Raw genomic sequence first — 27,982 nt, 5'->3', positions numbered from 1 at the left:
ACACACACACACACACACACTTCTCCGCCGGCTCCAGGATGTCCGACTGCAGCTCAAGTCCCACGGACCGGGTGATGAAATGTAGGCATGACGAATGATCCACGGCAGCTCTACCGTGCATGTGTGCATTCCCTTTGCAGCTCACAATAAACAAGTGCATGCCTTGAGGAGCTTTTAGGGGAGGGGGGAGTGTGGGTGGGGTGCATCCCGCTCCATACGCCACGATCAGGGTCTTCCCCTCGCTATTCCATCCACTTCCCACTGAGGCAATACCCCCTTTTCCAGAGGAGGGGGTGGAGGTGGTGGTCTACGTACCACTCCTAGCGGTGGTTGGCTGCTACTGAATAATACCCTCCAGAGTCACCCACGGAGTGTAGAGAGAGAGCGAGCGAGATGTGCACCTTGTTCCGATGAAACACGGAGCAGTGTGACGATGACGGCGAAAGGCAGACATAAAGGTAAAAAAAAAGATGCTCGTCTTTGCGTGTGTGCTGACGGGATGCTGATGTTGCGGCGATGGAAGCGGATGCGGAGTGAAAAGGATGCTGCCGCGGGAAAGGGAGGCTTTTCTTCATAGTAGCGTTTATTTCAAATGTGAACGGAATGTTTATGCATGTGTCTGCTAATTCAACACGGTGGCCTACATAGGCGGGTTATTTTTAGACCCGGATCCGGACCACAGTCAGGTCATCGATTGGGGTTTAAACGCTAGGAAGGATGAAAACTTTTACAGCCCCTCGTATTTTGCTTGACGGTTGCCCGCCGTGGGCACCATCGTCTTGTTGTTGAGGCCTCTCTACGTGGGAGAGTGGGTGCATTTTCCCCTCCAGACTCCTCCTTGGCTTCCCCTCGTTTCCCTGACGGTCAAATGAGAGACAAAATGGAGTGAGAGGATGCATGCAGGACTGCAACGCTTCCTTCCATGATGACGACGGTGATTCGTGCCGCACTAATGCTGTTATTGCATCATTGGATTATGGAATATTTAATATGTTGCTGCTTTACGCATGGCTGCCCATATAGGAGGCTGGGCTTTGCACAGATTGTCGTGTTTATGTGGCCACGACGAGGCTGACATGCTACGCACACGCACACGCACACGCACACACAGCCTATGTGTCACATGCGACGATGCCTGGTCGACTCTCTCTCTCTCTCTCTCTCTCTCTCTCTCGTAATAAAGTCACAAGGTCTCTCTGCCGGAAGAAGCGGAGCTGACAGCTGGACGCGTCGCTCGGGCATGCCCCGGTATTCCGTGCTCACGGGGGGGGGGGGGGGGGGGTGTTTTTGCACGTACAGCTATGGACTCTTCATGCTCCCCTTACTGTGGCAAAAGTGTGCAAAACCACACTCTTCACACTTGTGAATGGGTGGTTGCGGTTAGAGTCCCTGAAACAGCTGATTATATTCACTTAGACAGCACAGTGGATGAGTGGTGAGTGGTGTTGCCTCACAGCGAGGAGTTTGCATATTTTTATATTGTTTTGCAGGGGGGGGGGTCTCTCAGGAACCTTCCTCCCACATTAGTCGGTGGCTTGGCATGGGGGGGTTGATGTGGGGGCAACATAGCTGTAGCAGTGGTCATTGCATTAGAGCAGGGGTGGGAAAATATTTTGACTTGTGGGCTGCATTGAGTTAAAATATTCCGGGGGGCCAAAACATACTATTATTATTAATATTGATATTAATATTAATATTATTTGTCTATTTTTATCTGTAAAAGTGTTGGTTCTCATGTCCCTTTTTTCAGTAGCACTTTAAACATCAGACCACATCAAACTATGTCATTTCATTTTACAGTTTTGTTGTGTTTTTTTAAAAGTAAATAAGACATCCGACTTGCAAGTCATGTTGCCAGTTTGTATTTTCAAAGTTGAAATACTTGGAAAGCAACTGGCGGGCCGGATTCAAACACTTGATGGGCCACATGTGGCCCCCGGGCCGTAGTTTGCCCACCCCTCTCTGACCAACACGGTCCCAAGTTTTACATTTTGTACAATATTGTGTAACAATGGCAGGAGTGATGCACCATGCCGCAAACAAACACCATCTGAAGTATGGCGACCCAAAAGGGATCCAAAGTTATGATGTACACTTTATGATACACTTTGTCCTTATGCAACAGTGGTCACCCACACAGGCCAGCTGTGGGTCTTGAACCCGTGTCCACACATCCTCACCAAATTGGAGTTAGTTTGAGCAGAACTAGGCAACGAGCCAAAAGCCTTTGGTTGCCAACTCGTCGTCCAGCGCAGCTCGTATCGGGATAGTTTGAACTTTTGTTTATTTTTAGGTCCCTGACATCTCCATCAGCAGTGTAGTGCATCACCAGTGACTTTTCCCTTACTTCGTCCTGTGAGCCCAGTTGTGGTTGTTTACAGTATACGATTACTGCATTGCTGATGCAGGCAGTCTATATTCCAACACGTGTAATAGATTCCTTCGGTGTGTCATAATTCCATAAGTAAACCTCACTCCCCGACACCTTAAGAGCCTCGCTAGTCAATGGACTGAAAGACTGGGTTTGCAGGCTGCTGGAGAGCCCGTACCCAAATCCCTAACTTTACCTAGTAGTGACGTGATAATAAAAGTTTGAAAAGACTTTAGCCACCTAGCAGTAGCCTAAACTGTGAAGAGGTGTTTCCTGTCTCTGTGTCAGCCCTCTGATTGATTGGCAGTCAGAGCTGACAGACACTTGATTACAGTGCGTTATAGAATAGATCCGCATGGAAGGATGGGTGCATGTTTGTGACCCCATTCCTCTATATTCCTCTATATATTTTGACATCATTGCCCTCACATCAGAGCAAATGTGTAGCTTATAGCCTCACGCATTCGCCATAATCACACACATACACACACAGGAAAGGCACAAACAAAGTGACACCACACTGCAATTCATCACACCTGCTGAGAGTGATTTCATGTGTTTTGGCTGAAGGGGGGGGGGGCGATGGCATCAGTCACACAGACAACACCGTGTCACTCACACGGCGCTCGCTTGTTCCCCACGTTATGGATTTTAGTGCCGTTTGCGAGATAGAAGCCCACAGAGATGGAGCCAAAGGACAAAGCATACCCGCAGGAATGGACAGAAAGTGTGGGGGCGAGGCGAGAGAGAGGGCGTGTGCGACACGGCCACAGAGTTGTCTTGCGAGAACAGCAATGCACAAGAGGAGTGCCAAGCCGATGATGTTCTCGCACTTTTCTGAAGCACTTATGGCGGCTAACCTTCAGTTGCATTAAAATGGAGAATTTGTCATTCCTGCAGATACTACCTAGCTTTCTGGGGAGCTGGAGACCTAGCTTACATCAATGCTCAGCGTTTTGAACAGAGATGATGAGACAACTTCGTCATCAGGGATCTGAAAGACGCTAAAAACATACAGATGGTAGAATGTGCTTGATGAAAGCTCGATGCTTGATGAAACTAATCCCAAAGCAAGCGTTATCAAATAATAGCATCACTCAGTTGTTCCATGTCATGACTGCAGCTTGAAAAATATGGAAGACCATCTGTATTTTAGTCTTTTCTTATCAATGTAAACAGAAAACCAAACACAAACAAGCCGGTTTATGGCATGACAGCAACATGGGAACTGTCCCCTTGCTCATTTGATGCAGTGCCTCCAGAAAGGCGAAGAATAGGCAATGTGAGTGAGCATTGGTCAACAGTTTTTTTTTTTTTAAAGCTGTTCTGTGCTTGGATCGAGTCAGCCTCTGCCTTAAAAAGGCAGCAGCTGTACCATTACACCAGCCGGGACCGACAAGGACGACTATCACAAACAAGTGCGCCAAACAGGAATTATTTTTAGTGCAAAATGAAAATTAACACATTTTTTAAAAAGCTGTCGAGTCAGCCTCTGGTGGCAGCAGTTGTACCATTACACCAGTCGGGACCGACAGGGACGACTATCACAAACATGTGCGCCAAACAGGAATTATTTTTAGTGCAAAATGAAAATTAACACATTTTTGTGGAGTCAGCCTCTGCCTTAAAAGGGCAGCAGTTGTACCTTTACACCAGAAGAAGTAGGTGAATTCCACCATTTTATGATATTATTCTGCAATCATTGCAACAAATTTTGATTTTTGTTACTCTCTTCTCCTTTGCAAAACACCCAAAGGAAGCGCTACCTCTTGAGCAAAATAAGGCCCTGCGTACAGAGCGTGGTGTGCATGTAGGAAGCATGCATGTCATTATAGTGTTATAACTAAGTGTACTTGTAAGCGTACAGTTCATCAAAGCTGACTGATGGCCACATTGCACACATGCATGCATGTATTCATGCATGCACAAACACACCACTTCTGGCATGGCCGGGGGCCGTGGGCACATTTCCTTTTAGTGCAACATGCTGTCCCATTCCCTCATGGCTGCCACAAGGCCTGGTGTGAGCTGCATTTTAGGATAAGTGTGTTAGTTTTGTGTGTCGTCTCACGAGCCGGGGGTCCCACCTTGACAGGTCTGTGTGGGCCCTGTGGGGAGGGTGGCAGGACACCGTCTATTTATAGAGAAGGCACTCCGGAAAGAGAGAGGGATTGTCTAATGAGGGCAGGCTGTTAGGGGATGTACTGTTGGTTCTGTTTGTGTGTGCGTACACACAGATGGCTCTTCATGTGTGTAGCATGCATTCATTGAATGACTTCAAACGTATCTTTGGTGCCCCCCCCCCCCCTCGCCTTGCACCACCATCTTCAAATACCCATACTTCTGTCAGCTGATCTGGTCAAATATCTCCGATAAACACATTAGTCACATTGCTTCTTTCTCTTAACTCTCCTTATTTTGAATTGGTCCCATTCTTTCATCCTCCTCTTCTTCCAGCTTCATTTATTCATGCAAAGCCCAGCAAGAGAATGAAATGATCTAGGAGGGTGTGTGTGATTATGATATGAAAGCAACTTATATCAATAATCATACATTCTGATAGACACGATGCTAGCAAAGCCCCATGCATTACCGTTACACTTCAACATGAGAATATCACGGGTGACATCTTTAGTCGTCTGCCCCCTCTTCCTGAACTCCCTCCATCCTGCAGCAGTGCGGACAGTGTGCGCGCAGCGCCGTTAAAACGGATGAAATCCCTATAATTGATTTTAGCCATTATAAACAGTGCTCTCAATAATGGGAAGATGGATTCTGATCAGATTCTGCTCCAGTTAGGGTATTAGGCCAGCCCAAACAATTTTAGGGGCTTTGGTTGAAAGCCATGTCATAGATGTATGCTCGGGCTCATGAGGTTTTTGGCTGAGCTGGCAGCTTTGCCACTTAATAAATTCCACACTGGGGAGGTTAGCTGCGGAGAGTGGGCCAGAGGACATAAACAATAGGAAATAGACGTCCATGAATTGTCCGTGCAAACGGTGAACCACAGTTGGAGATGACTGCGTGTATTTTAAAAACGACCAAAATGAGAAGAGCGCTTAGCTTGTGTCACAATATTAGACACAGCTCACGGTGTGATGCGGTGCAGTTGTACACCGCTGCAATCACTAAAAGTGTAATAATAAATGCATTGGGAAAATAAATCATTCTACAGAAAAATCAAAAGAATACAGGTGGATAATTTGTTTTTTTTTCATAAAAATGCCCCAAAACAAACCATTTACATATACAGTAAAGTCTCGTTATATCGATATCGGTTATAACGAATTACTACTTATTACGATACTATTTTCATTTCCCGGCAAATTTCTAGTCTTTTATGATATAATTAGTTCCGTTAGTACGATACCCGGTTATTATGATAATCCGGTTACTACGATGCCCTTTTCATCTCCCGCCAGCCAATTTGGTCTGCTTATATCGATACAAAAACAGCTTAAATCAATCTTTGCTTAAGGATTTCAATACCAAAAAAGAACACGCCGAACGGCTGCTTCCAGTCATTAATCCTTAAGCAAAGATTGATTTAAGCTGCTCGACATTGTTCTATACTATAGAACAATATCGAGTGCATTATTGCCCACTTTTAATGCAGTTCGGCGCAGGATCGGATATATGGATAGTCCGGTTATATCGGTATTTTTTCCGACTCCCGAGAATATCGATATAACGAGACTTTACTGTATTTAAAAAGCTTTGTGTGATTCATTATTAGTACTAACATTTCAGCCTTTTTTTCTATTTATCGTCATATTTTGTTGACACAATTTTTTTTCCCTCAAGTGATCACCCTGTATAATTATATTATACAGTACTGTAGAGCCTTGCTATCTGAAAGTAATGGTGACGCCCATAAAAATGTCTAATTTATACACTAATGTCTACGGCGGTACTTTACATAACCCCAATTTGCTGGAGGAAGTGTTGTCTATTTGCAATGAATTCGCTTGACATTTACACTCGTACCCACACAACACAAACCAGCCCAAAGTCATCATCATACACAACACGCAATGCATGGCAGCAGACCCACTATCGTATCTTACACGCTGATACACAAACAGAACAAGACTATAACTAGGGTTATCCTCCTGGTGGGGAAGTGTGCATGCGGGCTTCCCAGCATGCCTTGTGGGTTATATGAGTATGAAATAGTGTTGTTTTGCATGTACTTATTTAGTCCATCACGTGTTAATGTGTGTTTTATGTCAGAGTAAAGGTCAGCAGCCACATGAAAAGGACATTCACGGTTGATCTGAATTGGTTCCAAGTATAGTTCCTCTCTCAGAGCTCAGTCTCTGCTGCGCTTGACAATCTCCTACCTGCCCTATTTTCACACTTGGCTCGACAGTTACGACTCTTCCTCTCGACACACACACACACACACACACACAACTTTAGTTATGCATCCAAGCAGGAGCATGTATATGTTGGGTTCATATTCATTCATTTTCTACTGCTTATCCTCACGAGGGTCACAGGGGTGCTGGAGCCTATCCCAGCTGTCTTGGGTCACTGTCTTGGTACACCCTGGACTGGTGGCCAGCCAATCCCAGGGCACATATAGACAAACAACCATTCAACAGTTATTACATTGACGGTAAGTTATTGAGAGGTTCTTTTGAAAGTTGTTCCTGAAAGGCTAACCCGGCGTTAGCATGCAGAGGCGCTTGGTGTGAAGCGATGTAATGCAGACTCGCTAGCTTGGCAGCTTCTGGAATCCTGGGATGTCTCAGGGTGCTCTGGTGTGTTGATGTGTTGTATTCAGTCTTAAGGTGACGTAATGGCCTACTTATTTAGACCTGGGGTGCAATTAAGTAGTCTGAGGTGTTTGCATGGACAAACCCAGTCTTCTATGCTGACATTTGGTCAGGAGGACCCCTTGCCTGAACCTGAATCATGTTCAAGAACAGCAATGGCAAAATTAACTGTTATTTTGTATATCAGAAGTGTCCAAACTTTTTATGCCAATAAAAAAGGAGACACTCGGAGCCACACTTTGGAGACCCCTGTTGTACATGAACATACCACCAAAATTTTGGGTGTTTTTATTGGATGTTAAAATCTATTCCGCCCACAGGACTACAAGCTATTTATGGTTTAATGACTAATTTGCATATGTGCGTTATTACATGATAGCAATAGTTGATTAGTTGAACAGTTCATCTCGTCTAGGCTGACTACATGAAACTATATTGTCTGGATCCGTGGCCATGGAGCTTGTTCTTATGTTCAATGAAGTGTGAATTTGCCATTAAAATATTATGATGTTAGCATGAATGCTCGCCGAGGAGACTGTGGCGTGTTCGTAGCGTCAGCAGGAGAGACATGGCGATATAGAAGAGGGAGGGATAAACACAGACAGGGCAAGAGGAGTGCAAAATAGAGACAAAGTGGCAGAGTGAAAGCGTGTGTGTGTGTGTGTGTGTGTGTGTGTGCAGAGAAAGAGAGAGAAAGCCAGGCCTACTTTTAGCGTATGATCTAGGCCATTATCTGTGTTAGCACTGATGGGGCTCGAACAGGCTCAGTGGATTGTGTGTAACAATACCTTTTATGATCTGACATATGTGTGCACCTCTCTCACATTGTTGCATACATGTTATACACATGCACCCGACACCTCTGGCTTCTCTTTAGTTCTTATGAGTCACTCACTGTAGTGAATCGGGTACTCGGTTCAGTCAGATCGCTCATCACAAAAGCACGCGCAGAATCTCGCAACACGAGCACCAGTGAATCGGTGGAATTTATATCTTCGTCAGGCATTCATGAGAGTTAAGTCGTCAACACGTGAGTCAGTGAAGCTCGAGTCTTCATCAAGAACCTTTGAGTCAGTGAAACTTGAGTCTTCGTCGAGCACCCGTCAATCGGCGTCGACACGCGAGTCAGTAAAATTCGAGTCTCTGTCAAGCACCCGTGCATCAGTGAAACTGGAGTCTTCACTGAGCGCCAGTTAGTAAGTGAAACGTCCGTTTTTGTCAACCTGTGAATCAGTGAAACTCGAGTCTTTGTCGAGCATCCGCGAGTCAACCAAACTCCAGTCTTTGTAGACTACCCATAAGTCAGAGAAACTCAAGTCTTCTTCACTTGGCGAGCACCCGTGCATCAGTGAAACAACAATTTTTGTCAAGCATCTATCAGTTAGCACAGCTGGAGTCTTTGTTGAGCACCCGCGAGTCAGTGCGACTCAAATCTTTGTCAGCCTGTGAGTCCGTGGAACTGAGTTTGTCAACCCATGAATCGGTGAATCTCGAGTCTTTGACAAGCACCTGCAGCCTAGTGAAGCTTAGCGAGTGAATCGTCCGATGTTGTGCAGCTTGGGCAGTCAAGAAAGAGGAGAAGCATGGACCAGATCAGTGCTAATACACCTGAAACACCTGAAAGAGTCAATATTTTTGAACAAGTCATTCGTGACTTTTCCATCTCTATTTCCTACCACCGAGTCGTCCACTGGTGAAGCAGCCCTCGTGTGCGTCTGTGGTGCGGCCAACGTGTCTTCTTTGTGTGTATGTGACTCCTCACGTGCAGCTGTGCACTCCCGCTGTATCACCCCTGTTGTCAGTCAGGCCCCCCGCCCCCTCCCCCACCCCAGCGGTGCCCCGAGGGCCTTCATTATGTAAGAAAGACATTACTGCAGAACAGAGGCGGGGAGATATTACTGCAAAACAGAGGCAGGCAACCCTGATAAGTGTGGCGGCCCCTGCTTCATTACAACACGTCTTAGCCTCCATAACTCAGAGTCAAAGCCTGCAGCTCCGTAATGGAGAGCACAGTGGGCTTATAATGTTTGAAGGAAACATCAATTCATCATCTTCTGCTTCCTGCGTTCTCTCTGCAAACTAGCTTGGTTTCTACATGTGTTCATTCTTCATTTTCAATCTCCCCTCCGCAGCGGTCCCCTTCCCCCTGGCCCACCGGCTCACCATGAAGGAGGTGTTCGACGCCGAGGGCCGGCCGAGGGTGGACCTGCTCAAAGCGCACCTCACCAAGGAGGGCCGCTTGGAGGAAGCAGTGGCCCTTCGCATCATCGACGAGGGCGCCGCCATCCTGCGCCAGGAGCGCACCATGTTGGACATTGAGGCGCCAGTCACAGGTGTGGATCAGCCAGGTGGATGTACTGTTCGTAACGCACTCTTCTTCCTGTAACCATCGACCAGCATCCAGCGGCAGTTGTCAGGACTGAATTTTTAATATGATATGACGATCTGTCACAACCAATGAAAACAGAAACAATTCCAATCGTTGACATGGACATTGGGCTATGTAAGCACTCATGGGCTCAAAACCAAATCATCAACTTAAAAAGCCAATACTCTAAATGCAAGAATCCATTGTTACATTTTTATTTTCTTCCTAAATATAATAATTTCAGGCACTTTTTATGCTCCAGGTTCATTTATCCAAAGGAAAAAAAAGTCATTCAAAACCAGACTCTCAAATTGGCTTCTTTTAGTCGTTCAAACACAGATCTCATGTGTTTGAGATGGTCAGACCATGAATCAGTAAACACCACAACATCACCAATATAGGCCTCAACGTTGTCCAAGCCAATATGAATCCAATATGAAAGGTGGCACCAGCGTTCCTCAGACCAAATGGCATTCCCCGGTATGCAAATAACCCATCTGGGATTACAAATGCCGACAGTTCCCTGGCACGTGATGCCAGTGGCAGTCGCCAATACCCCTTAAGTCAATCCAATTCGGTCCCCACAGTCGTCCACCCTTGGTAACGGATATGAATCTGGGGTGGTGACACTGTTGAGTTTGCGAAAGTTGGAACAGAACCGTGGACTGGTGGGATTTGCCTTGGGACCAAAATGCACGGTGAACTCCATGGGCTATTGCTAGGCTACGTAATGCCATTTTCACCATGTAATCAACTTCCTTTAGCATCAGGGCACGTTTTGCTGGACCCCAGGTTGTTTTACGGGTTTGGCATCACCAACATTAATATCATAGGCCAGCACACTTCTCAGAGGGATCATCATAAAAAATATTATATATGGACCACTCTCGGGATACTGAACAGTGAAAGGAATTTCACCAAGGCTTTAACTACACTCTTAGCTGTAATTTTCCTTAATGGAACAGCTTCTGGAAACAGAGTGCAAGCGCACATAATTGTGAGAAGAAACTGGTTTCAACTCTTGGTTTTAGGGCCTCCACAGTCCACCAGAACTTTGCTGAAGGGCTCCTCGAAAGCACGGACCACCTGACCTGAAGTGATTGAGGGTTAACTGATGGTTTTGTGATATTTTTAGTTGGTGTTTGAGACTTTGGCGGAAATGTAGAGAATGTTTTACGCATGAGGATGTACACGTCAGCCAGGATAGTTGCTATTTCAAGAGTTAAATCTTGATGTTCATTGAGAGATGTAGCAATTCTTTAATGCTCAAACCGCTTGAACTGCTCAAACAGAATTAGAATTTTTACATAAATCCTCCAAATCCTTCACATTTTGTGATTTACACCAGCGTTCAAACAAACTCGACATGAGTTTGCTTTTCTAAAATTGCTGCCTGTATGCCTCCGGCAACAACTCATATGCCCGAAGAACGGCCTCCTTCACCGTCCCATAATGTGAACTCCGAGCCACAGACAAAGAGGCATAAACACTTTGAGATTTATCTAGCAACACACTTTGAAGTAGCAATGGTCTGAACTCTTCAGGCCATTTCAAAGTGCTGGCAACCCGCTCAAACAGTATCAAATATTCATCCACTTCTTTTTCAGCAGAATGATGGCACCAGTCTGCTGTTACGAGCAAGATCAAACTCTCTAGTCATGGGCTGTTGTGTGGACTTTAGTCTTTAGTTCAAGTTCTAATTCCTTCAAACGGGTGATACGTCTTTTCTGCCGTTCGCTCTCCATTTCTTGGTATTCCATCCTTTTATTTTTATGTTCCAACTTGAGTTTCATTTCTAATTGTTTTAATGGAGCATCCTCAGCAGGGTCGGTTTCACCCTCTTCATCACCGTCCTCTGATTTGGCCTCAGAGTCATCAGGGAGAACTTGCTTCTCCAACAAATAAGAAACCACAGCCTCTTTAATGTCCTTACTGCCGTCTGCCTTGACTGGGATGCCATACTGAACAGCAATTTGCAACAAATCTGCCTTCTTACAGAAAGGTTGAATACCTCCCAAGGGGGGGGGGGGTTGCAACAAAGGACTCCAAATTGAACTCCATTGTACATGCAGTGTTCGATTTTCAGAACTTTAGAGCAACCAACAAAGTTCCCGGATGAGCCCCAAACTGTTATGTTTTCCCTCCCAAGTAGAACACAAACGGGTGAAATAAAGGTCGCTAAAGGGGGGAACTAACATAAAATGCATGCAAATTGAAACTGGGTCTTGGGTTCCAAAAGGTGGCAGGGGAATAGTCATTCTTCATATATTCATATTCATTCTTCCTGCCACCCATCAAGTCTATCAAAATAATAGAACACAATAAACCCCAGTTAAAGATCAGTGGACCAGGGGAAGGTCAAAACACCAAATATCACACAGCAAAGTTGATTTTTCACTAAACACCAAGAGAGTCAACTGATGACAACTGTGTTGACTCTCACACGCAAAAGAAAAAAGTGAGCAGCAAATGGTCCTTATAAACCCGCCCAACCCTGCTGATTACCCAGACCTTCAGCTGGGAGTGGACACCACGGCTGCTTCCACTTGCTCCTAACGAACCAAGATGATTCATGTGGGAAAAACAAAAAATAAATCAAAACTCATAACAGACACATAAATTAAATGTTTGAATGTTTATTTTGAAGAAATCTAATTACTGTTTGTGTTAAAGCACCTATTTCATAAAAATGATCCTTTATGAATATGACTTATGTACATAGTAATATATACATGCAAAATAATACTATTTTATATAAATGTATAGCCTGCCATCACACTCATGATGAGGTTGTACACTAATATAAAATACAATTGTTTTGCAATTGTGTGATGCAGTAACATTGTGTGTTTTGTACTTGAGTCTACTATACACTATATTGGGAATATTTATGAAAATATGACAAATACGATGTTTGCTTCATTGAAAAAATGATGCATCAATTATCCTTTCAAATGGTTCCATAAATATTGCAATGTACCGAAGATGATGTGCTGTATATGTATATTGATTATGAGTCACATACACACAAGCCTTATAGCGAAAAAAGCCCTAATCAGAATACATGTGTTGATTTATTAATGCGCCACGTGTATCGGCCACCCTTTTAATAAGAAGTGTTGTTGAGAGACCCAATTGGCTGTTATACGCTTCGCTATATGCATGGATTTCCTTGACAGGAAAATGGGCTGCTGCACGGAATAGCAGAGTGTAGCCGGGGATGGATTGAGATCGATGGAGAGCAAAATGGAAAACATTTTTCTGAGACGAGAAGGCAATCAGACTCAGACTCATGCAGCCTATTGACAGTACTTACCGTGTGTGTGTGTGTGTTTATGCAAATATAAGTGGTGAGATGAATCTGTGTGGGATGTTCCAGTGTAGGAACATTGCTCGCCTTTCACGGGTACAGCCCCCTGGGGACAATACAAGACAGACAGCAGATGAGGAGATGGTCCAATAGAAGCTGTTTAGTGCAGACCTTTTCAACCTGCTGTTTCCAGCAGAGAGATATCGATCCCCACCTGCAGACACGTAACGCTGCGAGATACAGTTGTGGCAAACAATGCTGCATTTCACAAAACTCTTCCTTCTTTTGATCAAATCCCCAAAACGTGTCAAACTTACAACATGGGATGTGAACCGACATCATTGTTGTGCACGTGTGCTTCTCCCACAGTGTGTGGAGACATTCACGGCCAGTTCTTCGACCTGATGAAGTTGTTTGAAGTGGGAGGTTCTCCTGCCAACACGCGCTACCTCTTCCTGGGGGACTATGTGGACAGGGGCTATTTCAGTATTGAGGTAAAAGTGCATCTATTTCCCAACACTACCTGGATACACTCGCCTGAAACTTCATTCAGGACATCAAATACAAGTTCTGCCTTTTGGTGTCATCTATGGCCGGTCTGATGAAAACTGGTTTTTAATAACTCTCACAATCACACGAGCCAAAACAACACACAACAAAATGTACAGCTCGGGCCCAGACTTCCCTCTCCCCGCCCCCTTGTGTGCGTTCCAGGACTAAATGTGGTAGCATCATGTGTGAATAATACTAGCTTCAGGTCTATCATAATGTTACAGCTGTCATTTATACATAAGGTAAACAGTTTTGGTTCCGGTATTGACCCCTGGGGTACACCGCATGCTATATATTTATGCTTGCATATGGATTTTTGTTTGCTAAGTAGCTTTTTACCTAGTTCAAAACTAACCCTTTGGATTCCATTCCTTTGTAGTTTGTTCATGATGGAAAATATTGGGATTCATTTCATCAAATGCGTTTGTTAAATCGAACGAATAGCGAACTTTCCGAAGTCTATAGAGTTGGTAATTTTACTCGGTTATTTGAAGGGAATTTGTTTGAAGGGAGGTGAGAAATATTTAGTCCACCTTTGTTCCAAGTGTCAAGGGCAGATGGAAAAAAATGTAGAGCAGGTACTACACTCAGGACAGGGTATGCAATCATGTATTTATTCATTTTCTACCTATTATGAAGTTGGATCCCAGCCGGACATACTTTCAGACAGGAAAAAAAGATCGGGAAAAATTGTAAACGTCTATTTACACACATATGTATAAACTGTGCAATTAATTTGCTTCCTCGTGTTTTCTCGTCCCTGGTGAATATTTAGTGTGTGTTATACTTGTGGTCGCTGAAAATCCTCTACCCAAAGACACTCTTTCTTCTACGGGGGAACCATGAATGTAGACATCTGACAGAATATTTCACCTTCAAACAAGAATGTGAGTAAACAATTCATTTCCTCCTTATATCAATGTATCTTTCTCTTCTTACTCTTATGTGGTTTGTTAGCATGTTCGTATGTGCATAGCATGTCTATGTGGGACGGAGGGGGTTTGGCCTAGTGGTGTGTCGGTCATGAACGAACGGGTCAAGAGAACTAGTTCTTTTTTGTGAACGGAATGAACGAGGTCACCGCCCCTAAAATACCCGTTCAGTCCGTTCAGTTGCAAATGCTTTTTCTTTGATTGTCCGGAGAGTCAGTTCACCGTTCCTTTTGCAGGGCGGGACTATCTGCGTGCTTGGCTGTCTTATCCTATCGTCGCGCCTCGCTCTGTGGGTGGGTGGGGTTAGCTGACTGAAAGACCGAGACCGAGAGATAGACCGACACTGTCGGTGACCTCGTTAAGTCCGTTCACAAAAAAGAACTAGTTCTTTTGACCCGTTCGTTAATGAATAACACACCACTAGTCATCAAGTGGAACGAATAGTGTGATCATGAGTAAAACATGTAGCCAATACTCGCCCGTATGTGCGTGACAGTCATCGGTCAGGCGACATGACCAGCCTTTCCCAGCGGTGGAAGACACCAGGTTTCCCAAGTGCTCTCTCGTTTACCTGGACGTCCTAAGGGCATCCCTACTCATCACAGTCAAGTCTGGAACCGATTCCCTGAAGTAAACGAGGGATTACTGTACTGCAAGATTAGCTAGAAGAGCCTACAAAAGTTTCAACCATCACCCAATCATCTTTCTTCCGCTTCATTCTTACATTTCATTCCCAAATAATCGGAGAGAAGCGCTGCCAGTGAGTTCTGTCCGAGAGTGGGTGATTAGCAGCAAATTAATTTGGCCGTCAATGATTGGCTCAGGGACTTCTTCCTCTGTGTCTGATTGGCCATGGGACAATGAAGCTAATTTCCCCTGGTGCCCTTGGCGAATGGTGGTCGCCCTCAATTACCATCTGCTGTGTGTGTGTGTGTGTGTGTGTGTGTGTGTGTGTGCGAGTCTTGAGAAATGTTGGTGTGTGTGAGAGTGCACGAGAGAGAGGGAAAGAGTTGACACCTGGCAGTAATGATCTCTTGTTCTACACAAGGCAGATGGAGAGGTTGACCATGACACTGCTTGCGGACACACACACACACACACACACACACACATGCTCATATGTCCCACTGTACAATTATTCCTGCAATACTAGCTCTGATTTGTGTATTTATATGTCCTCAAAACCCCTCCTTTTCTTTGCACTCACTATCTTCTCTTTCATCAGCGTCTCCAAATGCCCTCCTTCTCTCTTCATGAAATTATTATCCTCCGTTTCTATCATCCAAAATCCCCCCCACCCCCACCATCTTTTTTGCCTTTGGGCTATTTTAATCCCATGGTATTGTTTTGTGTCGGCCGTGAATGTACTTTCAAGATGCGTCCTGCTGGATGTCTTAACTGATATTGCTGCCAAATGACAGGAGGTTTTTTTGGGGGTTTTTTTTTAGAACAAAACAATCTGCCTCACAGTGTCTCTATGCTGTTTCATGCTCATATTTGGGTCACAGTTTTACTCACTGAAAACAGAAGTTTGGTCTTTGAAAGCATACAGTACACCTACTCCATGCTGTGTGTTTTTATTCATCCATGCATGCTTGATGAGGTAGAAATGGGTGACGTGACCACCACCGCTACTATCCTCGCATCCTTCAACATGTTAGTAGTCCAGGATGAAACATTAAAGGGACCCTAGCCTACATTTGCAATGTTTCAGACACTACCAGTCAAAAGATTGGAGACACTTTCTCATGCAATCACATGATAAAGTGACTCTAAACTTATGACTGGTGACTGTGACCACAATTCATCCAGTCAATGTCGTCCCTCGCGGTATGAACATCGCTCCTTCTTTTACCTTGCGATTTTTCAAAAGTGAATTCATGAATAAATGATCATTGTTTGGTTGAGGACTACGGCCTATTATTAGTCAAAAACAGCGAAAGACAAGCTACACATAGTATTCTGTTCACTAGGTATCAGACATGACTTTATATTACATGATCTTAACACTGCATAGTCAGCCATAGCATGTCCGACATATTCTCCCAATCCATGTGGAAGTGGTAAGGTTTTGACTTCTTACTTTACCCTTCTTCCCCGCTCTCTTTGAAACACTTTCTTAAGTTTAGAATAAGCAAATTTGAGATGATAACTAGTTAGCTCGGTAGCTTGCTATACTAGCGGCCGCGCATAGGGATGTAAACAAAGAACAGTAGGAGTGAATGAGTGAAAATTCATGGAAATACAATGCAAATCGGGTGTGGAACCAATTAACCGCGAGGGACTATACAGTAAATATCATTATTCATTCACCCTAGGTTGGTAATAATTAATAAATATGTGATAATACAGATAAATGTACAGCATAGTATATGAACTACTGTTAAAAAACACACCAGGCGAGTGTTTCAGTCAAGACGAGAATTATGCATATGAATTGTCCACAATTTGAGTATTTGATGAAAAGCTGACTATGGTGCCCCACTGGAATTCCGTATCATTTTCAAAGCCTCTGAAATGAGCAGGTTTGGGCGCCTTTAAGCCTGACGAAGGTGAAGGAGTCGCACTTTAAAAACATTGTGGAACTGTCTCTCCAAATGTCCTCCAGGTAAGATCAAGTATTCGGAGCAGGTGTATGATTCCTGCATGGAGGCGTTTGATTGCCTGCCCCTCGCAGCCCTGATGAACCAGCAGTTTCTGTGTGTGCATGGAGGGCTTTCACCAGAGATCCACACACTAGACGACATCAAGAAGGTACACACACACACACACACACACACACACACACCTGACTCCCTAATTGTATCTTGCAATTTTCCAGAATATTGAAGGGAAAAATAAGTAATTGAATTACTGTATACTATTTGCTGAATAAAATACAACGTAGAAAAGTAGCGCCACGAACAGGGAGACATGGTGAGGACACTCACTTCCTCATGTAATGGCAGCGTTTCCATGGTGAATCTGCTGGTGTGACATCCTCTCCCTCCTGTGTGGTGGGAGTTGCCATGGAGATGATCTATAGTGTATGCGTGTACGTGCGAGGTGTTTGCTATGCTTCCCTCTGATTTATACGACATGTGCCGCCGCGTCTGCTTCTCTGTGTGTTCCTCGCAAGCGTCACGTGTGGGACACTTTTTTCTGTGTCCTAGTTGGATCGATTCAAGGAGCCCCCGGCGTTTGGGCCCATGTGTGACTTGTTGTGGGCAGACCCCCTTGAAGACTTTGGCAATGAGAAGACCCAGGAGTACTTTGGACACAACACAGTCAGAGGCTGCTCTTATTTCTACAGGTAAAAAGGAAATGACCTCACGGTGGCCAAAGAGCGTGTGCAGTATGACCGACTCTGGTGAGGTCTGTGTTGGTATCATCGGATGTCTTCAAAGTAATGTGACTTTAATTTACAAATCAGAAATCTAATAAGTTGGAGGTGGTCTTAAAGCTATTGGTTTGGGACAAGATTCCCTCCGTCATCCAAGATCTAATAACCATCGCTGGGATTAGTGCGAGAGACACAAAATCTTCGCCATCACTCCCTCCCCCACGCCCTTACAGTTATGAGATTAAACACAGAAACACGCCGCGTTCATTCCTGAACACATCCACACACTTCTGTTTCGGCATGGAACCATATCCCACAATCCCAAGGGAAGCTGCACGGTTCTGTTGCTATGACGACTGGCTACTCCTGCCAGATACGGAGTGATATGAAGATACAGTGAGAGAAGAGGCAGAGCAGCATAGGAGGGCGGTGGTGAGCTTAAGAAGATCTGAGATGCACGGAAAAACACACGAGATGAAGGATTTGCTTTATATGTGGATGTGTTTCTCCTGGGAATGTGATATCCGGCAAACAATGGGATATTTTGCTTTGGTAGAATGACTTATTTTGACCACGGCCCTGACCTGCTCCTACCTGATTGAGCTCATTGATGCCCCCTGTTGGCCTCAGTCAGTAATGACTACAGAAACACGGGAGCCCAGCCTTTACATATTTATATGACTTGTACAGTCTGTACTGTGTAGTGGAAGATGTTTGTTGTCTTTTATGCTTTTGTCTTACGTCTTTTCTTCTTTTTCCCATTTCAGTTACCCAGCTGTGTGTGAGTTTTTACAAACCAACAACCTGCTTTCCATTATCAGAGCACATGAAGCACAGGATGCTGGGTAAGCCTTGGTTTCCTGTACTGTGTGTACCATTCAAATGAACGCACTAAGACATTTTATTTTGTAGTAGTTACACCATGCAAGCGAACAAACACTGAGTCTGGTGGATGGTTTTTTTCATTTGTGGTGATAAAGAATCATTTTTTCCCACGTTTCAACCAAGTTCAACCAAACGTTGCCACCGAGCTTGCATGGTTATGTCAAACTGGTGCTGACACTGAAGATCTGCATTCTTATGAAGTTTCCGCCCTTCCTGGCTAAAACGAGTCGGGTGAAAAGGTTCTCTCTGACCCCTAATCCACCCCAGCATCTGTTATCCTCTCAACCTAATGCAGCAATTAGGCGCCACCATTCTAAGTGCTGTTGGTCAATCCATTAGAAACATTTCTGTTACAGCTGTTTAGTAGTTAGCTAACCCTTTCTATGAAAACCTCCGTAGGTACCGTATGTACAGAAAGAGTCAGACGACAGGCTTTCCTTCACTCATCACCATCTTCTCTGCTCCAAACTATCTGGACGTGTATAATAACAAAGGTAAAACAAATACACACTCACATTGTGGATAGAATCAATGTAAAGATGAAGTGTGTGTGTGTGTGTGTGTGTGTGTGTGTGTGTGTTTCCAGCGGCGGTACTGAAATATGAGAACAACGTAATGAACATCCGTCAGTTCAATTGCTCTCCTCATCCATACTGGCTGCCTAACTTTATGGACGTCTTCACTTGGTCGCTACCTTTTGTGGGGGAAAAGGGTATGTCACACACAGTACACGCTTCTTGATTTACTCGATTAGGGTACTAACAGTTCTTACTAGTAGAACCTATTCAGATTGGATTAGGACAAAGGTGCAGATACAGCAATTTATTCCCAGTGTTTGAGTCACGGTGGCATCAACAGTCCACCCCTGAGAATCATAATGGAAACACCCAACTCCGCCCAGGTACAGTATATACTGTATAGCCAAGTATTTACTGTACCTTGCATTGTTAAGAGTAGCCAGCTATCTTAAAAAGTGGCTAGCCTCCACTTTGGCGGATTAGACTCTGGTGGGCATTCAGAGCTTAGTGGGATTTTGTCCTTTGCGAGCTGCTTGGTTATGAGTGTATGAATATTTATATTCTTTAAGGAGATGTTTTAGGTTGAGGTAAAACTCCAAGCATAAAGTGAAGGAAGTAGTCTTTTTGCAGTGTGAATGTTTTTTGTTTTTCCATCCAGTGACGGAGATGCTGGTCAATGTCCTAAGTATCTGTTCCGATGATGAGCTCATGAACGACGGTGATGAGATCTTTGATGGTGAGGAAGACTATGCAATACTGTGATTACGCAACACATACCTGACATACATTCATACCTTTTAGCAGCAACAGTATCTGCGAGGTTTTATGTTGGTCTGATTGCAGCGAGTGCAGCAGCAGCCAGGAAGGAGGTGATTAAGAACAAGATCCGTGCCATCGGGAAGATGGCTAAAATGTTTTCAGTTCTACGGTGAGTAAAAACCGAAGGCCATTTTAAAAGGATCTAAAATGACTTTGTTACTAAGACACAAACACATGCATGACAGGATGCCAACAATGTCTTTCTAGTCATTTTGGAGCTAATGTTGGCGGTTCTTATTATCAATATGTCATTTCTTTGACTGCATCTTGATTGTATTATATTGTTTTTATTTCTAATGGCTGTGGGGGTGAGGTTCCGCTCAGGAGCAGCTCGATTCCGAAAGGGAATACCAAATACTGAAGCCTTTATAATCCGTTTGTGACATCACTACAGGGGTTTCAGAAATGTAATACTGGCCTTTGACCAAATGGGTAAACATTAAGTGATATGTCAGAAAATCATAGCGTAAATGTACATGTTTGTTGCCTGTGCAGACATTTGAAATTTGCCAATGTATCTGAAGTAGCTGAGGTTAAATTTGATCTGATCAGAGAACCCATTTTATATGTGATTTAAATGATGTCAATTATATTAATGAAAATACCCAGGTATTTGCCTGCCCTTTTATGACTGTTAATTCAACTGCAACCCGAGTGAGACCTTTCAGTTAAATCACTTGAATAGCAAATTGCACCCCAATAGAGTAGTTGCAGGAAGCCTTCTTATTTTTGACGTTGCCACAACTTGGAATGACTTTCTGAATCTTGTAACCTACAATCTGTGTGGGCTGGTGTGCTTCTATTCTTACCTTCTGTTTTATTCCGTCTCTCTCACTCACACGCATCTGCACGCCGGCAGGGAGGAGAGTGAGAACGTGTTGACTCTGAAGGGATTGACCCCCACAGGTATGCTGCCGAGCGGAGTGCTGTCAGGGGGCAAACAGACGCTGCAGAGCGGTGAGTGTTTTACACATCGGCAGACACAAACACGCTAAAGACCACGGATATTCAAACCCGACCCAGAGCACTCCTTTAAAACACATACAAACACCACAATGCACTGGGAGCAGACGCTTGGCTCCTTAGCTGCCGTTTATCTCCTGTCATGTCTGCACCCCACGGACTCATTCACTCTTCCACCTCTCTGCACCGGCGCTGCACCGATGCCGAGGATACTAACAGCCTGCTGGTTGTGTGTGTGCATGGATGAAAGAGAGGAACGGACAAAGCTACTGCTAATACCAGGTGCCCTCTAACCTGCCTTGGCCTCCGTGCTGCTCTGCAGGCCTCACGTGGATTAAGTCTGAAACATGCATCTTCTTCTACCAACTCATGACAGTCGCTTTTGCAGCAGAGGGCAGCCATTCTGAGCCATACAATACCTTCACGTTTATCTGCACAGAAGCATGTTTCAGCCTTCACTCGTTTCCTTCCTCTGCTCTCCGGGAATCTGTCATCCCTTTCTTCCTGTCTCCTCTTTCTCCTCTTCTCTGTCTGACCATCCTTCAGCTACCATTGAGGCCATAGAAGCCATCGAGACAGTTAAGGACGCCGAAGGTAAAACCAGTCATTTCACAGTGTGTGTGTGTGTGTGTGTGTGTGTGTGTGTGTGTGTGTGTGTGTGTGTGTGTGAACAGCATGGCTGCGTACTTGGCCATCCATGCTCACAAGGTCAAAGATTCACTGAGCTTTTCTAACAGCTACCACAACCACAGCTCGCTCAAGTCGCCACATCTTCAGACATACCGTATGTTAGAGATGCTCTGATTAGCAACAGTCGAAAAAAGTCGACAATGATCGACATATGCCGATACGTGCTTTTTCAAAGCCCATCACAAAAGCCAATTTCTTGAACTAAGAAAATAAATTATTAAGCAATTTATGCTGGTCAATAGCACTCATCGTAAAGAAATTGAAAAATATACAATGAATCCATGTGATCGCTATCAGTATCAGCCGATTTCAGTCATGGACGATCGGTATCGGAGCATCCCTACTGTACGTACTCACTTCCAACCAACTACCGCACACTTTCATAAATGATACCCCTAACTTGGTTTTGTACACACAGACAAAGTACACATAAGAGAAGCAGGACTGTGGGTGGGAGGGACCGTTGATGAGGCGCAATGAGGTCATTGTGACCTTTTATCGTATATGTTGGAGGTGCCGTAGAAGGTCAACATATGATGATAATCTGTTTCCTCACTTGAGTAGAACATGCTAACAGCGGTGATGGAAAGTCAAGAGCTGTCATCCGCGCCTCAAAACAATTCAATTTGGCTCCGCATATTGTGACTAATAATTGACAACCCAATTAGTCCGCCATATTTCACGTTCCGTAATTTCCAACGTGTAGGTTGATACTTTTTTGTCACACTTTGAACCTTGCAGCTTATGCGGCTAAAATGTGGTGGTGTCCTGGTCTCTTTTTGTCCTTTTTGATGTGCGATACCACTGATTTCTTCTCTGGTAAAATTCAGGATGCTATCAACGATACAGGTCTAACACGATAACGTGTTGGGTAAATTTGAAAATGTTGTGTATTTCAAATCATAGCATAGCTCATAAGAGTCATTTATGAATTCAAACAACTGCATATCATTTTTTTTGTACAAAAAAAATGAAAACCAAGGTTTGACTGCATCCATTGGCTACCAGAAGTGTCCATCAAACACAAACAGTACCTCCGCTGCAGCGCCACAGAGACTCACGTGATGAAAACAAGAGCTGACCGCTGTTAATTTGTCTTTAACGAACCTTCAGAAGGTCAGAATTCTTCCCTGAAATAGCTGATAGGAGCCATCCATTCCCTGTGGAATTGGAACAAGAGCTTGGCTCGCATTGCCGGTAATACAAGTCCAAATTGTTGACGGTGGACGATGGACGATTGCCAAGGCTGTCGCTTCTGTTTGTTATTTTAACAGACATTCAAAGCCGTCTCTGGGTGGGCTTAAAACATGAAATATATAAGGATCATTGTGGAATGGAAGTAGTCGTTTGTTGTCTACAATTGTAGACATTGAAAAGAACAGCTCTCTAGAAATAAAAAACAATATCAAGAGAAGAATTCAACATCCAAACCTTTTCAAATGGAAGATTTGGCTAAATAGATTGAGGTCATGTATTGTATTTAATGTGTTGTATTCTGTGTACAGAGGCTTGGTGATTTTGTGCACGCTTTACTTCACTGCAGTGTTTAGGTTGTTGTTTTTTTCTTTTACAAACCCTTTTCCAAAATTGATGAGCGAACACTGAAACAAAGGCAATGATTTGCACATGAGCTTTTCTGCTTTAAGTTCACTTCACAATGAATTCTCAATGAAATGCCTGCAACACAATTTGGGCAGCGGAATAAAAGACAACCAGAAATGGGAGGGATGTTGACAATTAGGTTGGTCCAATCGCAAACCAGGATGGGATCGTATATATAAAATATCGATTATCGTATCGTAAATCAGCCAGGACTTGGATAACATCAGCCATTTGGTCTCCGCCCTGCACTCAAAGAAAGCACCCCATGGGTCAGCAGGGGCGACGTATCAAAACCTAAAACATGTAGAAATTGTATACTGTACATTTTATATGTACAGTCATCCCTCGCTACCTTGAAAAATCATTGCATTCTCTCTTCTGCACAGCCTTTTTGGAATTTGGGTTTGTATATTTGAGTACTGTATATTTGAGTACTGTATATTTAGTAGTCTGTCTGTGGCTTACCTGAACTACCATAATTTGTTTCAGCAAATAAATTATGGGTATGGCTTCTATTATGTTGATTTATGTTCGTGATGATCCCTCAGCTGAGTGTTGGATGTACACTGCCGAGCCAATATTTGTGAGTGACTGAATGTTTCCGGAAGGTCGCGTAACGATAGCTGTTGTTGGAAAGTTGCGCTTGTCTTTCCAGCGTTTACGTTTTAATGAGTGTTTTAGTTAGTGTACTATATATTTGATACTGTTGGAACAAACAACTATGAGGGTACAGATCAGGGTTTTAATCCCCGTCAAATGAATTAGTCTCTGTATGCCACATAACTTAAAACACAAGCTAATGTTAAGGAACAAAATGAATGACCGGTTCCGCTTTGTTCCATACACACCCTCTCTTTAGGGCTTTTTTGGGGCTGATCTAGGATCAGTGGTTGGGTCGCCCAGCTAATCCTGGCTCACCACTGAAAACAACAGATAAACGCCATCTGATGTGTGTAGATACTGGCGTTAGAACATGCGCAGTGCGCCTGAATCCAAAGCCAAAGCTACAGGCAGAAAATCGGGACCAAATTATCGGCTTGCCCTTACTAGATTTCAATGACGGCATTAAAAAGTTCGATTCCGAGTTAAGCCAGACTGGCATCCAGTCAAAGGGTTCTTTCACCAGTTTTGACACACGCTATTCCGCCAGATTCTCACTGCGAGCATCCGTGTGTGTGTTTGTGGCAGCCATCCGAGGCTTCTCCCCGCAGCATCGGATCAGCAGTTTTGAGGAGGCCAAAGGTCTGGACCGAATCAACGAGAGAATGCCGCCTCGGCGTGACGCCATCAACAGCGTGGGCCTGTCTATGGGGCGCATGAATATGGGAGAACCCAACGGGACCGACAGCAACAGCAATATACAGTGACGCACTTAATGGTGTTCAAACAGCATCCTTACTGATAACTGTACATAGATATACTCCATACACAAATTGCAGTATTCCAAACACACACACACACACACACACACACAGGGTCATGATTAGCTACCCCTTCTTGCTGTATGTTACAAGGCTGAACTGATGGACCCCATTTAGAGACTCCTGTGTCCCCGAACAAAGAGGAAATAAAGAACCTCACCCCTCCCCATGCAGAACAGGAGGAGCTACTATTCACTGTGCATGTCGGAGATCCCCAGTGGGTCCACAGCGTCAGCATCATGCAGATGCGGAGATGCGGAATGTGTCGCTTTGACAAGGAGCGAGTCATCAGGGACACTGTCCAAAATCCTGAAGCTGGCTTTAACAACGTCCATGCGGTTTTATTGGAGAAATGGAGGGAAACATGCTTATCCGACCGGGATGTGCAAACATAATTGCAGCTGCAGACTGATCTGAGCCCTCTTCTTTTTTTATTATGGGGAGGAGGTACTGCTGAGGTACTCAACACCTCCACCTGATGAGAGAGCAGAGCCCCCCCATCCCCCCATCCCCCCATCCCCTCAGGCTAACTAGCTCCCGGGAAAGGCTTTGAATGGAAGCCAGTTCGAGTGCTTTACGTATGCGAGGGGGCGGGGTTGAAATGGGAAGTTGTGCTAAATTACACACCCCCCCGACCAAACTTAGGAAATGATATTTTACAGAAGAAATGGACTCTTCCGCTGCCAAGACGAGATGAAATCAGAAGAAGTTTCTTTGTAAAGCATTTATATTTACGCATCGGTGCATGCAGAGTTAAGTTATTTGATAATAATGTGAATTACATTTGTGCGCTATGTGTTTCATTATAGTAGGATTTTTTTCCCTGGTTTTCTGGTTGCTATAACCGAATGAATCATTTATTTTGTACATAATGCGTTTGCTTTTTTAAAATTCATATTGTATTTTTTCTTCCCTTTTTCTTCTTTCCATCAACTACGTCCTGTTTGTTTCGGCACTGTACACAATGACAGTACACTCCAAAGTGTCAAGTCCACATTGAATACTCTGTTCTTTCTCAATGTACCGGATTTGTTTTTTCAACAGCAAATATGAGTAATAAATACAAATTAGCATCGAATGACCACCGTTATATACGAGGCACAGGCATTCAGGCAGCCAAAAGCATGATTGCATGGTAAAAAATAAAAATAAAAAAAATGCAGTTCAAAGCACATTGGAACAGGAAACATAAGCCGGTTGTATTGCTGTATCAATTTCGAGGGAAAAAAGTGTACTAATTCTTGATTCCTCTTGTTATTTGATATTTACAGTATGGTTCTATGATTACTATATTTATTATGAACATTATTCTTAATATTTAAGCTCTCTCTCTGCTAGTTACTCTTCATGTTGCGTTGCTCCTTGGTTATATTGTGCTTTTTTGGGAGAGGTGAACCCCCCGTCCCCGTCCCCGTCCCCATTGGAAACCCTGTGCCATAGCGACTGTGCCATGGTTCCTTCTCTCGCCTCCTGTCTCTCTCTCTTTTGGTTTCAACTCCCCAGTCATTAACACTGTAAGCATGCCCCATGGGACCATCCACTTTTTTTACTCTTGAATAAAATATGCATGAACCTTTGCTATCGATACTGAGCCTTTATTTCCTGGATGAGTTCTAATATCACCGAGGAACATGTTATTGTATTTACTGCTTCTACCATGAGAGGGCGTTGAAAGGTGCCTGCAGCTGAGGTAAAGGTGTGCCTGTACGAGGAACCCACAGTGGACAAAAGCTGGCTAAATATAGAACCACAACAGTCCTCATTGGCTAAGGGACAACCCGCCCATTGTGTTCTGGTTGTGAACTGCTTGCTAAACGCCAATAAACAACAGAAGAAGAAGCTAATTGGCTTTAGGACGCCATCACAGAATACATTAATCTCCGGTTCAAAGATTAGGATGAAGAGGAGGAAAATCCAACAGCAGGAGCAATATGTTTTAACAAGGATACAAAAACGCTCCAGCTGAATGGAGCCAGGACGAGGTCAGAGGAGTAAAATACGTAATAATGCGTAATAATTTGTGTCCAACCTAGTAGGTTGATCATGAAATTAATTAATAAACTTTGAGAGAGGATCCAAAATCATTATGATTCATCACCTGATATTGGTATAAAAATGAGATATCGGTTCATATCTGCAGACATTGGCGGCAGTAATATCAGCAACAAGCTTGTTCGCTCAGTAGGCCACCAATTTTCATCTTCGGATTGTAAATATGCAATTTGCAACGGCGAGGGAGTAAGGGGTCTTCCTTAGATACTTCTAATATATGACATATATCTAATATATATTTGTAACACTATAAAAATGTGTGGAACACATTAATGATGCTAACCAAGGTGAAAACACATGAAGTGTTACTTGAAAGTGCTGGGTATTTACTAGTCAAGGTTCTACCATACTTCTATCCTTTCAGGTTAAAACACATGAAGTGTTACCTGAAAGTGCTGGGTATTTACTAGTCAAGGTTCTACCGTACTTCTATCCTTTCAGGTTAAAACACATGAAGTGTTACCTGAAAGTGCTGGGTATTTACTGGTCAAGGTTCTACCATACTTCTATCCTTTCAGGTTAAAACACATGAAGTGTTACTTGGTGTTTACTAGTCAAGGTTCCAGGTGGCGTGCATCAGTTGAAATGCAGGACTGGCATAAGCAGCTGCCTCTGTTTCTTGTTTTTGCTCTAAAAATATTCCTCCTACGTAGGAAAGGGCAGCGTGGTCGCAGGGATGTCCTTTTGTTTTGCCTGCCACCTTCCAAAGGGTGCTGGGTTGCTCCCCGCTAGAGGTGACGTGTTGTGACATTGTGCCCACATGCGTGTCTGCAGGGGAGGAGGACGCATCAGACATTGGGAGGAAGAACAACGTGGCCAAAAAGGAAACCTCTAAGCTACACACGTGTGCAGTAGCGTACTGATCTTGGGTTCTGAGCGCAAAGCAAATCTACGCAGCTCAACAAATTAAAATCCAACCTGAACTGTAAATTAACATTTATTCTGTTCCATATTTCAATGCACCCCCATGAGTGACAGGCAGCAAGTCGTAACAACAATGACGAGCACTAACCAGTCAGGGATGAGATCCTTTTGGTATGTTTTTACTGACACAGCCAAACAAATAGTGCATGATGTAATACCAGTTTTAGGGAGTTTTACAGGTTAGGGAAGTTGGTAGTGTTGGTAGTGTAGTGAAGTTGGTACTGTGGTAAGTCGTAGTTTAGAAATGTGACATGTTCCAAAGCAAATAATATTTGTGTCAAATGCTTGAAATTTATCTTTTGGTCTTATCTTTTGGTTTTCCAACTTTCCTAGTTGGGAACTGATATTTACCTGAAACTTACCTAAGTTGTACTGCTGATTACTTCAGAACGGAAAACAGTAGAAACAAACTTTTTTTCTGGTGAAAGCCAGGAGTCGCCTCTTTGTTTTGGTAGTTCCATGTTTGTCAAAA

General features: G+C 43.9%; 1 protein-coding gene across 3 annotated transcripts; it reads left to right on the top strand.

Moving 5' to 3' along the window:
* The first annotated feature begins 3 nt into the window (after window positions 1-3).
* Window positions 4-26,115, top strand: LOC131110129 (protein phosphatase 3 catalytic subunit alpha-like). Of its 3 annotated transcripts, none has more exons than XM_078788331.1 (14): window positions 4-81; window positions 9,285-9,485; window positions 13,200-13,324; window positions 14,158-14,269; window positions 16,923-17,068; window positions 17,467-17,606; window positions 18,404-18,481; window positions 18,921-19,015; window positions 19,108-19,233; window positions 19,698-19,775; window positions 19,883-19,967; window positions 20,718-20,815; window positions 21,368-21,415; window positions 24,302-26,115. In XM_078788331.1, the coding sequence occupies exons 1-14, from the start codon at window positions 39-41 to the stop codon at window positions 24,478-24,480; spliced, it is 1,554 nt and encodes a 517-aa protein (XP_078644457.1). In that variant the 5' UTR covers window positions 4-38; the 3' UTR covers window positions 24,481-26,115. The 3 variants fall into 3 exon arrangements, with proteins under 3 accessions (XP_078644457.1, XP_078644458.1, XP_057918853.1); XM_058062870.2 differs by lacking the exon at window positions 4-81 and adding an exon at window positions 249-458; XM_078788332.1 differs by lacking the exon at window positions 21,368-21,415.
* The last annotated feature ends 1,867 nt before the right edge of the window (window positions 26,116-27,982 follow it).

The sequence above is a fragment of the Doryrhamphus excisus genome, linkage group LG22 (genome assembly GCF_037039965.1).
Source record: "Doryrhamphus excisus strain RoL-2023G ecotype Guam linkage group LG22, RoL_Dexc_Guam_v1.1, whole genome shotgun sequence".
Classification (NCBI taxonomy): domain Eukaryota; kingdom Metazoa; phylum Chordata; class Actinopteri; order Syngnathiformes; family Syngnathidae; genus Doryrhamphus; species Doryrhamphus excisus.
Note: the sequence above shows the minus strand (reverse complement) of the source record. Positions and strands in the feature narration are given on the sequence as shown.

Excerpts from the sequence above, each read along its gene's own strand:
- LOC131110129 (XM_078788331.1), top strand. The coding sequence starts at position 39 with ATGTCCGACTGCAGCTCAAGTCCCACGGACCGGGTGATGAAAT. Across the intron at positions 19,016-19,107 it reads GGACGTGTATAATAACAAAG|CGGCGGTACTGAAATATGAG; the intron begins GTAAAACAAATA and ends GTGTGTTTCCAG. Across the intron at positions 19,968-20,717 it reads AAAATGTTTTCAGTTCTACG|GGAGGAGAGTGAGAACGTGT; the intron begins GTGAGTAAAAAC and ends GCACGCCGGCAG.